Source organism: Canis lupus, chromosome 20 (assembly GCF_011100685.1).
Source record: "Canis lupus familiaris isolate Mischka breed German Shepherd chromosome 20, alternate assembly UU_Cfam_GSD_1.0, whole genome shotgun sequence".
In the NCBI taxonomy this organism is placed as follows: Eukaryota; Metazoa; Chordata; class Mammalia; order Carnivora; family Canidae; genus Canis; species Canis lupus.
This window is the reverse complement of record NC_049241.1, coordinates 45,811,480-45,826,393: the sequence shown is the minus strand read 5'-3', so window position 1 is coordinate 45,826,393 and position 14,914 is coordinate 45,811,480. Positions and strand designations below refer to the sequence as shown.

The following is a 14,914-nucleotide window of genomic DNA, read 5'->3' as shown; positions in this document are numbered from 1 at the left end:
CTGGGCCCTGGTGCCCTTTCTGACATCCCATCTTGCCACAAAACAAGACAAAACAAATGGCCTGAGCCAGTAGTGATACTGTTCCTGAAGCCGTTTTGGAGAGGAATTCCTCCTACGGTCGTGCCTCAGCAACTCTTGTCAGTACCTGGGGGAAATCTTTGCAAATCTTAGGAAGATGAAGCCACAGATGGATAACCTGTTTTTTTGTGGTTTTTTTTTTTTTTTTTTTTTTGAGAAACTGCTTTTAAGTATCTGCTATTTTATTATTTTATTTTCATTTTTATTTGTTTTAAATGCCCGCTACTTTGAAGAAACACTAGATTGACAACAAAGTTGTCACAATGTGGGACTTTGAGCCACTTGGTGAAACCCTCACTGACTGGGGTTCTTGCCATTTCTCTTCACGTACAGAGATGCCTCTAGATGCCTCTACCTTGAGGGAAGCTACTGTTGCCCTAGGATTGTCTTGGTTGCAGGCTCTTCTGGCCTGGGGACAGGCTGGGAGGTCAGGGTGTGGGGTGTGGGCTCCTAGCTTGCAGTCTTTTCTCACAGCATCATTAAGTGGTACCTTTTCAAAGCAGAAATCACCACTCTGGGGACACGAGGGTCAGTGGTTGAATGTCTACCTTTGATTCAGGTCATGATCCCCAGGGTCCTGGGATCCAGTCCTGCATCGGGCTCCCGACATGGAGCCTGCTTCTCCCTCTGCCTGTGTCTCTGCCTTTCTCTATGTCTCTCATGAATAAATAAATAAAATCTTAAAACAAACAAACAAACAAAGGGTAGCCAGGGTGGCTCAGTGGTTTAGTGCCCCCTTTGGCCCAGGGTGTGATCCTGGAGACCGGGGATCGAGTCCTGCTTTGGGCTCCTTGCATAGAGCCTGCTCTCACTCTGCCTGTGTCTCTGCCTCTCTCTGTGTCTCTCATGAATAATTAAATCAAATCTTTAAAAAAAGAAAAAAAAAAAAGAGAAATCACCACTCTGGAATCTTTGAAAGGATTCAGTAGTATTTATTTAGTGCCACTAGCATTTATACGGGCCACAGGCCGGGCTAGGTGTGGCTGGAGAGGGAGGGAGGGGCTCTGATGGGGCCTGTGGGTGACATCGGCCCTGGGCTCAAGTGCGGCCTGGCAGGGGAGCCAGGAGACTGTCCCTGAGGGGACGGAGGCTAATGTCTCCCGTTCCTGCTTCCCTAGGCCTGGCACCCTGGGGGTGAGGAGTCAGAAGAGGAGAAAACTGGAGGGCGGTGTGGCGAGGGCACAGAGGTGGCAGATGGGTATGGTGCTGCGGTCGCCTGGGCCCGCGTGCGTGGGAGGGTGTGACATCGGGCAAGGGCTGGGCGGAGGTGTGCATGTGCGTGTGTGTGACGTCGGCACTGCATCTGTGGGTGACATCCTCCCTGCGTCTGTGTGGCACAACTGCCAGGTTCTTGTGTGATGCCATCGCCTGGTCTGTGTGATGTCACTGCATCTTCGTGTGACGCCACTGCGGTATCGCTGTCTCAGGTGAGAGATCAGGTGGGCAGGTGTGGGCCGGTGAGAAGGTGTCGGGGGTGCGGTGGGGTGGAGGGGAGGACGAGTGTGGGGTCCGGGCCGTGGGCGTGCGCGGGAGTCGGTGCGGTGGCCCCAGCTGCTCGTGTGCCCGGGGCGTCTCGCTGCGCGGGGTCCGCAGACTGGCCAGTCGGGGCCGCACCTCGGTCCTCAGGGGCCAGAGCCTCGTCAGCCACTAGGGCAGGAAGGAGATGGTAACACAATAGTCAGACAGACAGACGGAAGGACGAACCTTGCCCGGGCCCACCTCCTCCCACCGCAGGCCCCTTCTTGCTACCAAGGACTCTTGGGCTCTTTCGGGGTTCAGCCTCCCCATGAGACTCGGACCTGCTGAACCTCTCTGGGAGGGCGGGACTGAGACGTGGGCCTCCTCATTAGACAGATGAAGAGCCAGGGGTCAGAGAGGCCACCTTCCGGGCGCCCGGCCTCTGCTGCATTTTACCTTTGCTTCCCAAGGCCGGTGGGATCCTGGGAGTCTGCCCCAAAGCCCCTGTCTACACCCCTACCCCTCAGACAGGGCCTCGGTCTCCCTCCTTTGTCTCCGCAGAAACCCCCCAGGGCCAGCCCCTCACTCCTTCCCAGGAGGGTTTTTCCAAGGGGCCTGCCCCTCTCCACACACTCTCCCTGGTTCCCCTGTGCCCTGGAGACCGAGCCAGATCCCTTCTACCCGGCATTCAAGGCTCCACCCACTCTGTCCCTACCAGTCCTCTTCATGAGAAACTCAAACCCTGCCAAAGTCCCCCCAGATCTCGAGAGGCATGGCTTCACTTCACCCCTCCCCCTGCCTTCGCAGGAGCCGTCCTGCTGTCTGGGATGCCCTTCCCCCTCCTTGGCCTAGCAGAGGTTCTCGTGAGGGGTCAGGGGTTGGCTCAGACGCTGTTTCCTGGTCTGGGAGGAGGGGGCCTCAGCCAAGTGCTGCTTCCGCTGGCCCCCTCCCTTCCTTCCCCGGCTCTTCCCTGGGGCCAAGCCGCCTCACGTTCCTTGGCTGCCTCTGGCCCCCCTCCCTGGCTCCAGCTTGACCAGGATTCACCAGGCTCCGGGCCAGCCCTGACTTACATTCTTCGCCTGCTCCTGCCCACCAGCCTGCGGGGGGGGGGGGGGGGGGGGCTGGCCATTTCTCAGAGACTGAGGCTCCTAAGCCCCATCATCACATGCCTGGACAGCACAGTGGGCTTCGACCCCCCAACAGCGACCAGAGCGAGCCTGTGAACACCTGGGTCCGGTCCTGTCCTCCTCGGCTCACCACTGTCCCGGGGCTCCCCAGGTTCTCCCTGCTGTCACTGGCCCTGCCCAATCTAAGCCCCCTGCACCCCCTCCCTTCCTTCCTATTCAGCCCCCGCCCCCCCCCCGCCAGCCACACCAGCCTCCTCACCGGGCCGGTCCTGGTCCTGTCTCCGGGCCTTGGCATAGGCTGTGTTCTCTCTGCCTGGTTCACTCTTCGGGGGGACCCCCCCACCCCTGTGGTTCCTCCCTCACCTCGTCCTGTTCTCTGCTCCAACTTCACCCTCGTGCAGTGCAGAGAAGCCTCCCCGGCCCCTCACGCCGCCACGGGGCCCTGTGACAGCAGCTCATTCATCTGGTTGGTCCCCCGATTGCCCCCCAGCTAGACTGGGAGCCCCACAAGGGCAGCGGCTTCTGTGCCTATTCCTCCCGAGTCCTCCTCACCCAGCAGCTGCTCCAGACACACGGGTTGAGTAAAGGAACCGGGTTGAGTAAAGGAACCGGATAGTGACGGCCATGAACTTGAGCCACACTCGCTGTGTGCCCGGCTCGGCTGGGAGCCAGGGCTGGTCTCCATCCTCAACCTTCCACACTGTACCTTTTGCCCCTAAACCAGTACTTCCTATGTGTCTTCACATCACCCGTGTGTGTCCGTGTCGGTGTCTGGGTTTAACTTAAATAAATCCATAGCCAGAGGACACAGTCTTACCGGGTGAAAAGGAAAACTAGTACATTTGCCATCAGGAGAAAATGACTTAAAGATGTCCAACAAAAAAGCGAGACGTGATTGGCGTGGGCTAACCCGCGAGTGGCTGGCCTCGCTGGGGCTCCAAGCCAGAGCTGATGGGCCCTTTCTCCCGGGAAGGTGAACCAAGGCTGGAGCCCAGGGAGCAGGAGGCCCTTCCTGAGACCCTGCAGAGAGGCTGCGGGAGGGGCCCTGCTTAAGTACTCATTGTTTTCTCGGTAGAGGGATGTCTTTTGGGGTAAACAATCTCAAGAGCTTCCCCTTTCTCTGCTGGGACGGGCCTGGGCTGGGAGCCTGGCTCTGGCCCTGACTCAGTGACGCAGGACCCCAGGCTGGTCACTTCCCTGGGGCCTCAGTTCCCTCCTCTGAGAAGTGGGGATAAGAATAGAACCTTCTTCCTTGCCATGATGGCTTTGGGCCAAGATAGAGAGAGGAAAACTGCTTAGAGCAGGGTCTTCTCTCCACCCTCTGGCTTCTCTCTCATCAAGCTGCTGGGGGGTGGGTGGGGGTGAGGGATTTCTCCCAGAAAGAGCCATCCGGAGTGAAGGGACAAGTTCCGCAAGGAGGTGAGCTCCCTTCCCTGTCAGAGGGGCTATGTAAGAAGAGGCAGAGGGGAAATGGAGCTGGAGGTGGAGGACCCCTGGGATTTGAAGACAGACCTCTGGAAGTCTGTTTGTCCCCGAAGCCTACATTTAAGGCTATAAACCAGGGGGACAATAGCGTTGCTGGCAGAGCCCTGTTTGGCACAGGCTTGGGGTCGGAGGGATGTGACTTAAAATCCCAGGTGTCTCTTTGAGCCCTGAGTCCCAAACTGTGAATGGCAGTGCTCATCCCAGACTCCTTGGCCAGCGATGTGATCCTGAACCCCTGAACCGGGAGCATGGCCACCACCTGGGAGGGAGCACAGGATGTTCTTGGGGCGGTGGCCTGAGTCACCTTCCCTGTGATGCACATGCCGTGCTCTGGGAGGCGGTGGGGGAGGGGTGGTGGTGGGTGTTGGTGGTGCTGGCACTGAGTCCTGAACTGGGTGTACGCCGACGGGTGCCCTGGTGCGCCCTGCTGCAACCCCCGGCCCCTTGGTTTAGGCATTTGTGGACAGCACTTTACAGTTAGCAAAGAGTTTCTGTGCCCTTGATTTCGGAGACCTCCATTTTTGTAGAGGTAGAAAGAGAGGCTCAGAGGGGAGGGGTGAGAGGCCCAGGGTCTTCAGCACGCTGTCCCTCCTCCTTTCCACTGCTCCAGCCACCCTCCCCAGCCACATCCTCCAGCACAAAGGCCTCCTTCCCACCAAAGCCCTCTCTTGCCTGCCTGGACCCCAATAGCCTGGGTTTGTGTCTCCAGCTCTGCACTCCCCAGCTGGGTTATCTGGGCCACGATGCACACCCTCTCCGTGCCTCACTTATTTAGTCTGGAAAGCGCCAATAACAGTGGCTCGCCCACTGATTAGGGTTGTGAGCATTGGGTGAGTTAATCTTGCAGAGTGAGTTCAACTGTGAACTCACAGTTAAGCACCTCAGCACCACACTCGGCCGCAGCTCTTGGTCTCTCTTTTTTTGTGGCTCCTTCATTGTTTCTCTCACCCCCTATTCAGGGAGTTTAATGAACCGATCTGTGTGGGTCTTGGTCACTGCTGTGTCCCTAGGACCCAGCATAGGGCCTGGTATACAGCAGGCACTCAATTAAGGAAGCAGCAAGTAGGAGATGAGCCTCCCTCCCCCCTTAGTCCTGTTCCGAGCCTCCTCTGAAGCCCTGAGACTGAACCATCTCAGTCTGCCCAGTGTCTCACCTGGATGGGGCTACAGCATTGGCTGCAGGGGGCCTCTGGGACTCCAGGATCCTTCTCTTGAATTCCTCCAGGCCAGCTGGGTCTGCCGCGAGAGGGACGAGTCAGCTCCAACCAACTGCCTCAACCCTGGGCTAGGGATGGGCTGGTAGCCCCTATAGCAGGGCTGAGACGGGGTAAGAAGTAGAAAGGACCATCCCGACCCCCTTCCTGGCCCTGCCTTCTGTTACTCACCAATGGGCTGGGGGTTGGGGGCAGGGCCCGCAGGTCTTGGTATAGGTATCGGCTGTGACTGTGGGAGGAAAGATGGAGAGAGGTTGGCAGAAGCTGGGACCCTTGTACCAGAGTGCCAGGGAGGCTCCCCTCCTCCATGCCCTTCAATACCTGAGTCTGAGCTCCTTCCAGGGCAGATACTGGAGAAAGACACCCACACTAATGGATGTACAACCACCTGCACCCACCTCCCCACAAAGGACTGGGGACCCCAGGGACTGGCTTTCCTTGGAAGGTCCCCCAGAGACCCTGCCGTGACCTGCTCCAGTCTCCGCTATAGTCTTAGTTCCAACCCAGTCCCAATTCCTGACCCTAACAGAGTTCACCCACCCAACACCCAGCACAGCCCCCTTCGAGGTTGAAGCTGACCCACTCTGTAAATCAGCTGCCTTCCCTCCCACAACCCTGTGCCTGAAATCCAAAACCAGCTCTAAACTCAATCACCTGACATCTAATCCCTACATGAAAACAGAACCTTCCTTAGAATCAAACTCCGACCTAAACCCAATCCTAATGACAAACCTGATTTAACTATAACTTTATATTTAACTCTGACCCAACGCATTCCTTAGACCTGGCTGCTATGAAAAGTGCACCCCCATCCTCCTTCCCGCAGCCCAGTCCTGGGCTCCACCATGGCCACCCATAAACACCTTCCCAGCACCATGCTCATCCCAACTCAGCCTTAGACCCTAGCCTCTACCCCATATGGAACCCCAAACCAGCCCCACTCCAAGATCAGCATCTGTACAGTTTCTTCTCAACACCCAGCCCTGACCCTCACCCTGTCCCAGGTTCCCTACCCTAACTCAGGGTCACCCAATCCTTCATTTCAAATATATCCCGACGTCAGCCCGATTTCATCCATTTCTCAGTCAGCTGCCCTAAACCAAAACCAACTTCAACTGCTGACCCGTGGTCAACACCAATCCCAATCCTAATGCCCATGAAATTCTAAGTTCACCTTTGGCCCCAAACTTCTAATCATCTCTAGACCCACCAGCCACCTACATTCACCTGAGCTTCGACTCCAGCTTTGGTGCTTCTACACAACCCAACTGCAGAGCCACTGACATCCTACACCCAAAGCTAGACTCACCGGCCGCCCTGCATGTGACCCCTGATCTACCTTTCAAGCTTTCCTCACGATCCAAACTCAACACAACCCCAGTTCTAAGACTGATGTAATCTTCAATGGAGCCCTAACTCCAACTCAAACCGACTCTGAACACAGCATTCCCAAGAACTCACCTTGATACAAACACAGACTCTGCTCCACACCAAGCCTTCCTCTACACCAGCCTTAATCTTCAGTCTAACTGCCAACCTAAGCCTTCAACTCAGACACATCCCAACCCTGACACGAATACTCCACGAATCACCAGTCCTCACCCTGAATGAATTTTGAGGCCCACCAGCCACCCCAAACTCAATCTCAATCCTTAATCCTCTCTCAGTGTCATTCCAAACCACCCCAATCCTATGTCAGTGAAACTCTCAAGTGAGTTAACTCACCAGACCTAGACCGGGTAGCCCAACTCAAACCCAAGTTAGACATCACCACCAACATGGCCCCCAGACCCGACTCCAATGCAACCTGAATTCAGGGCCCTCTCGCCCACCTTGGCCTTGATGCAGGTGTCCAAGGCGGAGTTGCTGACGGCCAGCTGCATTCTGAGCTGCTCTGCGTCCCGCTTCTTCTCCTCCAGCTCCTTCGCCAGGGTGTCTCTCTCCTTCCGCAGCGTTGCCTTCTCCTCCAGCGCTAGCTGTGTCTGCCGGGCGCATTCAGCCTGGAGCTTGGCCTCCCGGGCCTGGGCCTCCTTCTCCAACTTCTCCTTGGCCTCCTGACTTGCCTTCAGGGCCTGCTCAACCTCCAGCTTCTGGCGCTGGATGTCCGCGTTCTCGCGGGCCACACGCTCTATGCCGGCCCGCAGGCTCCGGGCCAGCTCCTCCACCTTGGTGCTCATGAGGGTGGGCATGTGGTCGCAGCTTCTCCGGATGGAGGTTATTTCTGAGCCCAGAGGATGGTACAGATTATAGCTCATGGTGTCCAGGGTGCGTGGGATAATGGAGTCCCTCCAGAGGTTACGCAGCTCCGTCTCAAACTTGTCCTTGTCCAGCGGGAGGCAGAGGGTCTGCACCTTTTGCAAGCGATCCTCAGCCAGCTGTCGCTCCTGCCGCTGCTGCTCCCGGGCCTTGCCACACTCGGCCAGCTGCTCCTCCACCACGCGCTTGCTCAGCACCAGCGCCTCCTTGTCTTTAGTGCACACTTGCTTCTCCTTTGCCACCTCCATTTCCAGCGTCTTGGCCTTCTGGTTCAGCATGAGGAAAAGGGCTACAGGTACAGGATAATAAATCTCAGGAAGGTTGTGGGTAGCCAAGACACCGGGTGGGGAATCTACCACCCTTGCTCCCTAACACCCAGACCACTCACCATTACAGCTCTTGTTGGTCTCCTTAAGTTGTTCTTGGCACTGCTTTTCACTCAATATGATGGCCACCATGTACCGCTGGTTGTTCATGTAGACCACCTAACCGGATGGGACACAGGTCAGAGCTCACAGTCTGCCCCCTGCAGGTCCCCTTGCTCCTGGTTTGCCCAGACCCTCTGGGCTGAGGGCTCAGATTCCACATCCAGGTGGCCTGGGTTGGCCCAGTTCACAAGGGCATGCTCCTTTATAGGGGATGCTGGCTGGATCTTCAAAAGTTGTTACAGTTAGGGGCACCTGGGTGGCCCAGTTGGTTAAGTGTCTGCCTTTGGCTCAGGTCATGATCTCCAGGTCCTGGGATCAAGTCCTGCCTTGAGCTCCCTGCTCAGTGGGGAGTCTGCTTCTCCTTCTCCCTCTGCCCCTCTCCCTGCTCATGCTCTCTCTCTCTCTCATAAATTTAAAAAAAAAATTGTTTTAAAGTTGTTATAGTTAATACTATTTGGCAATGATAAAGAAGAAAGCACTGATACACACTACAACTTGGATGAACCTTGAAAACATTAATTCAGGGATCCCTGGGTGGCGCAGCGGTTTGGCGCCTGCCTTTGGCTCAGGGCGTGATCCTGGAGACCCGGGATCGAATCCCATGTCGGGCTCCCGGTGCATGGAGTCTGCTTCTCCCTCTGCCTGTGTCTCTGCCTCTCTCTCTCTCTCTGTGACTATCATAAATTAAAAAAAAAAAAAAAAAAAAACATTAATTCACATTTGTGGCCAATGACTTTTTGACAACAATGCTGTTACGAACTGAATTGTGCCCCCCTCATTCATGTGTTGAAGTCTGGACCCCCAGGACCTCAGAATGTGAGAGATAGGGTCTTTAAAGATGGGATTAAATTAACATGAGGTCATGAGGGGGGCTCTAATCCAGGATGATTGGTGTCCTTATAAGAGGGAATTTGGACACCCAGAAATGCACAGAGGGAAGATGATGTGAAGACACAGTGAGAAGGTGGCTATCTACAAGGCAAGGAGGGAGGCCTGGAACAGACTCTTCCTTCCTAACCCTCCAAAGGAACTCACATCTTGACCTCGTGTGTGTGCAAAAACAAATTTCTATTGTTCAAACCACCCAATTTGTGGCAGCCCTAGAAAATTAGGCAAAATCATTCCATGGGGGAAAAAGTCTTTTTTTTCTTTTTGGAAAAAGTCTTTTCAACAAATGGTGCTGGCACAGCTGGATCTCCACATGTTAAGCAATGAATTTGGACCCTTACCTCACACCATATACAAATATTAACTCAAAATGGCTCAACGACCCAAATGTAAGAGCTAAAGTCATAGAACTCTTTAGAAGAAAACATAGGTGTTAACTCTGCATGACCTTGGATTTGGCAATAGTTTCTTAGATGTGATACCAAAAACACAAAGAGAAAAACTAATCAATTGGACTTTGTTAAAATTAAAAACTTTTGTGCTTTAAAATTTTCCTTTTTTTTTTTTAAGATTTTATTTATTTATTCATGAGAGACCCAGAGAAAGGCAGAGACATAGGCAGAGGGAGAAGCAGGCTCCTAGTGGGGAGCCTCATGTGGGACTCAATCCCAGGACCCTGGGACCATGACCCTAGCCAAAGGCAGACATTCAACCACTGAGCCACCCAGGTGTACCTAAAGAATTCTACCAAGAAAGGGAAAAGACTGTTAAATCACTGTGTTGTAGACCTGAAATTGATGTAACGTTGTGTGTCAACTATACTTCAGTTAAAAAAAAGGTAGAAAGGGAAAAGACAACCCATAGATGGGAGAAAATATTTCCAGAGAATGTATCTGATGATAGGATTAGTATCTAGAATATACAAAAGTAAACTCTTATGGATCAATAGTAAAAAGATAACTTAATTGAAAAAATGGGCCAAGTATCTGAAATATTCCTTCAAAGAAGATACACATGTGGTTGACGGGCACATCAAAGAATATTCACCATCATTAGTCATCAGGGAAATGCAAACAAAAACCACCATGAGATTCGTCTTCCAACCAGGAGGATGGTTATAAATGAAATGGAAAACAAAAACAGAGAGTAACACGCATTGGTGAGACTGTAGAGAAATGAGAAATTCCAGGTAGTACTGGTTGGAATATAAAAATGGGGCAGTGGGGGATCCCTGGGTGGCTCGGCGGTTTAGCACCTGCCTTTGGCCCAGGGTGCGATCCTGGAGTCCCGGGATCGAGTCCCACGTCGGGCTCCCTGCATGGAGCCTGCTTCTCCCTCTGCCTGTGTCTCTGCCTCTCTCTCTCTCTCTCTCTCTCTCTCTCTATCATGAATAATTAAATAAATAAATCTTTAAAAAAAATGGGGCAGTGATTTTGGAAAACAGTCTGGCAGTTCCACAAAATGTCACACATAGAATTACCATGTGACCCAGCAATTCCACTCTTGGGTATATACCCAAGAGAAATTGAAGCATAGGTCCACATGAAGACTTTTACATGCATGTTTATAACAGCACTAGTCACAATCACCCAAAGGTGGGAACAACCCAAGCATCCATCAACAGGGGAACGGACAAAATGTGGTCCATCCACAGAATGGAATATTACTCAGCCATAACAAGGAACGAAGGGAGCCCTGACACACACTACAACATGGGTGAGCCTTCCAGACATCATGCTGAGTGATAGAAGCCAGACCCAAAAGGACACCTGTTGTAGGAATTTATACAAAACATCCAGAACACAGAAGGACACCTTATGACCCCATTTATATGAAACATCCAGAACAAAATTCATAGAGACAGAAATCAGTGGTTGCCAGGGGCTGGGGGAGGGCGCAGGATGGGGAATGGCCGCTCATGGAGACAGGGCTTCTTTTTTAGAGCAATGAAATGTTCTAAAACCAATTGTGATGATCACCCAGCTCTGTGAAGGTGCTACAAATGATTGAACCGTACACTCTTAATGGATGAGCTGTAGAGCATCTGAATTGTATCTCAATAAAGCTGTTTTCATTTTTTAAATTTTTAAAATATTTTTTAAATATATTCGAGAGAGATTGAGAGAGAGAGAGAGAGGCAAAGAGACAGGCAGAGGGAGAAGCAGGCTCCATGCAGGGAGCCCTATGTGGGACTCGATCCCGGGACTCCAGGATCATGCCCTGGGCTGAAGGTGGGTGCCAAACCACTGAGCTCCCTGGGCGTCCCAATAAAGCTATTTCTAAAGGAAGTTCTTACAATTCGATAAGGTGTGTTTTCCAAACTGTGGAACAGAATCCTCTGCAGAAATATTGCAAGTAAAGCGATGAAGAATGCAGTGGGTTGGCCTTTCTGTCATTCCTTGTCCTTATACCTTTGGAAGCTGGCCCTATGCTCATGACCCCGGGGTTAGGGGGAAGGGAGAAATAGCTCTGGAAGTTCTAGTGATTTTTGTTCTCAAAAAGCCACAGAAGAGGAAGATCTGTAGGTTTCAACAAAATGAGTTGGATCCAAACATGAGATGAGAAAGAGGCTTTCTTCCTGTAGGAGGAAGTGAAAAAAGGAATGAGGCCTGGGACCTCCTTTTTTGTTTGTTTGTTTTTGGAAGATTTTATTTATTTATTCATGAGAGACATAGAGAGAGAGACACAGAGACACAGGCAGAGACAGAAGCAGACTCTATTCAGGGGGCCTGATGTGGGACTCAATCTCCGGACTCCAGGATCACACCCTGAACTGAAGGCAGGCACTCAACCGCTGAGCCACCCAGGCATCCCAATGATGAGATATTTCTAAAATGCACACCCAGCATAAGGCAGATAGGAGCTATTCGTCCTTCTTACTGAGTAAGAACCAAAGACTCTGATTTTTTATTTAGCCAGCTCTTATTCATAGCTGGTATGTGCTGGCACATTCTGAGCACGTTATGCATATTAAATCACGGGCCCACAGTGATGCCAATCCACAGTCAGTTAAACTTAAGTTCCAGATAAATAAAGAGTAAATTATTTTAGGATGAGTGCGTCCTCAGGGCACCTGGGTGGCTCAGTGGTTGAGCATCTTCCTTCAGCTCAGGTTGTGATCCGGGGTCCTGGGATCAAGACCCACATCAAGTTCCCCACTGGGAGCCTGCTTCTCCCTCTACCTACGTCTCTGCCAGTCTCTGTGTCGCTCATGAATAAATAAATAAATAAATAAATAAATAAGTAAAGGTAAATGTGTCCCCAGTATTGTGTGGGAAATACTTGTACTATCACAATAAGCATTGCTTATCCACATGGGCTCCGCACATGCAATATAGAGCCTGTGACTGTCTCTGGCTCATGGACGAGGGAACCGAAGCTCGGATGGATGATGTGACCAGCCCAGAGTTCCCAGGGCGAGCGTCCGGCCTGAGGCCTTACCCGGTCAGCCTGGCACTGGCGGAAGCTGGCGTTGATCCGGTCCAGGTCTCGGCGGGCATTCAGCAGCAATTGCATGATGGTCTCCTTGGCGCGGGAGGTGAGGTTGAGCTCCTTGGACAGGTTGGCCTGGGAGGCCGTGAGCCCCACGACCTGGCTGTACAGGCCCTCGGCCCGGCGCTCGGTGGCCTGCAGGTTGGATTCTGTGCTCACATGCACGTTGCCGTAGACCATGAAGAGGACGAGGCCCAGGATGATGAGAAACTGGATGAGCGACACGAAAAGGAAAAAATAGCGCAGGTAGTACCAGCAGCCCCGGGGGCTGCCCCCTGCCCGCGCGTAGGCTCCTCCGTGCTCCACCGGCAGGCCCATCTCGCCCGACCGCTGCCTGGTCACCCGCGCTGCTCAGCCCTGCGGCCTGCTCTGGGTGGCGGCAGCTGCCCCTCTGCACCCTGCCCCGACGGGGGGAGTGTTTATATTACTCCTCTTAATACTTCCTCTGCCTGGCTCCTTCCTGACCGGGAGGAAATGAGGGCTGTGGGTTATCACAACACTCCCACCCTGGCTGTGAAGGGAGGGCTGCGGCGGTGCTTCTGGCCTTCTGGTGGCCACTGGGTGGGGCACCGGCTGGGTGGCAGCGCTTGCTCGGCCACCCCGAGCCTCAGTTTCTCCCCTGCCCTTGCTCTGTGTCAAGTGCAGTTCTCGGCACTGGCTGCATAGTATCTCCTGTCGTGGCCCCTGTCTTGTGGAGAAGGAAACTGAGGCACAGGGAGGCAAAGGGACTGTGGTGAGTCTCCCACCGGTGGTTCGCAGAGCTGGCCTTACCTCCTGGTGGACTAGCTACAGATGTGTGGCCACCGTGTGAGCCAAGTCAGGTGGAGCGCTTGGCCCAGAGCCAGGCACGCGGTAGGTGTGCATTAGCGGGGCTCTTCACAGAGGGCGGATGCATGGGTGGCAGTGGCCGAGGCCCCCTGGGCTGTCTGCCCATCCGTTGCCCTGTTTGAAAAGGTGCTGTGTTAAGTACTCCTCGAACAGCAGCATAAGCAGCGGTGAACTTGGAGCTGAGACAGCAGGCTTGGCCCAAGGGAGCTCAAGGGAGGGGCTTCTCCTGTCTGTTCTCAGTTTCCCCTTCTGTGAGATGGGTATCCCTGTGGGATCCCTTGGTTACAGGGCCAGGGAGGGGGGTTTTAAGAAAGGGCTTGCTGTTTTGTTATTACTAGCATTTCCTCCTGGAAGTGTTATTTCTGGGCTCTGTGCGACAGTGAGTGGGAAGTGCCAGATAGGTGGGGGGTTGAGCTTCACTGGGGGTCAGCCCTTGGGGTGGGCAAGAGGGGGATTTGAGGACCAAGGAGCAAAGGATTCTGAGTGTGCCCTCCTGGCTATCCCCCCAGAACCAGGAACTCCAGGAAAACCCTCCATGCTGGTTGAGGTGTCAGCGTCAGACCCTCAGGGAGACAGAGTGGGACACAGCCCCTAGTTCCTTGGGGTCAAGGCTGGTAGGAGGGAGGGATGGGGGCTGATGGCAAAGAGGCCAGCGTGTGGAGAGGATGCTGGACAAAAACACCATTGCTGTACGCTGCTTTGGGGGGCTCAGTAGGGTGAAGGGTGCCTTGTGGAGAACCATCCCCCCATCATCCAGGTTAATGGAGTGGGGGGTAGTCGACAGCAGAGAGGGGGTCCTCCAGGATGGTGTTCATCAAAGAGGCAGGAGTTGAGCTGGGAAGGAGGAAGTTCCCAGGGGTAGGCAGGAAACCCCAGTCTGACCTTTGGCCTTTGCAGCTACCCAGTGATTCCTGATTCCGGACCCTTCCCAGAGCCTAGCTAGGGGGGAGGAGGGTTGGGGGCTGCAAGTGGTGCCCAACCAGCTATTTCTCTGGGTTGGCCAGGCCCACCCAGAGTCCCCTTGAGCAGGAAGGGGGGAGGACATCTTCCATCTTTGCTAATGGGGGCCATGTAGGCAGAGTGACTACGTGGTTTTAATTTAGGCTCTGGAGTTAAGTTCTGGCTGTGCCACCTATCACCATGTGTCCTCAGACAAGTGATTTTCCTTCCTTAAGTCTCAGTTTTCTCCCGTCTAAAGTGGAGGCAACATGGCCAGTCATGAAATACTTGTCACAGCATCTATCACTGTGACAGACAGTAACCCCCTTAATAAATGGGGTTACTTTAATAAATGGGGGTATTTTTAAGGCACGAGAGGCAGGATCATGTGCAGCCTCTGATGCCAGGTTGTGAAATTGATATGTAGGGGAGGGACACTGCCTCCAAGTAGTGGTCCTTGAGGTCTGTGGGGGATGCTTAGACATGGGGGCAGTGCCTGGGTCAATACCAGTAGGTGTGACAGTCTTGGTGTGTAATTAAGATCCTATCTATTCTCTGTGATATATTGAAAATGTTGCATATATGTATATGAACATGATATCTGTTGTCAAGGAAAAAGAAAGGCAACCATAATTTCCCAGAAAATTAAAAAGCCACCCTAGATCCAATGGTACAGTTTTGAGTAATTGTCACAGTGTAAGAAAATTTTATTTTTTAATTA

At 53.2% G+C, this 14,914-nt stretch overlaps 1 protein-coding gene across 2 annotated transcripts; it reads right to left on the bottom strand.

The window, feature by feature from the left end:
* Positions 1-987: 987 nt before the first annotated feature.
* Positions 988-12,845, bottom strand: PLVAP (plasmalemma vesicle associated protein). Of its 2 annotated transcripts, XR_005375025.1 has the most exons (7): positions 12,376-12,845; positions 8,007-8,103; positions 7,195-7,907; positions 5,534-5,591; positions 5,303-5,384; positions 1,660-1,725; positions 988-1,619 (listed from the first exon to the last, which is right to left on the bottom strand). XR_005375025.1 is itself a non-coding variant. In XM_038566910.1 (6 exons), the coding sequence occupies exons 1-6, from the start codon at positions 12,742-12,744 to the stop codon at positions 1,719-1,721; spliced, it is 1,326 nt and encodes a 441-aa protein (XP_038422838.1). In that variant the 5' UTR covers positions 12,745-12,845; the 3' UTR covers positions 988-1,718. The 2 variants fall into 2 exon arrangements, 1 of the variants encoding a protein (XP_038422838.1); XM_038566910.1 differs by having other exon boundaries at positions 988-1,725.
* Between the last annotated feature and the right edge of the window lie 2,069 nt (positions 12,846-14,914).

Excerpts from the sequence above, each read along its gene's own strand:
- PLVAP (XM_038566910.1), bottom strand. The coding sequence starts at position 12,744 with ATGGGCCTGCCGGTGGAGCACGGAGGAGCCTACGCGCGGGCAGGGGGC. Across the intron at positions 7,908-8,006 it reads GACCAACAAGAGCTGTAATG|CCCTTTTCCTCATGCTGAAC; the intron begins GTGAGTGGTCTG and ends CTGTACCTGTAG. Across the intron at positions 5,385-5,533 it reads CCCCAACCCCCAGCCCATTG|ACCCAGCTGGCCTGGAGGAA; the intron begins GTGAGTAACAGA and ends CTCTCGCGGCAG.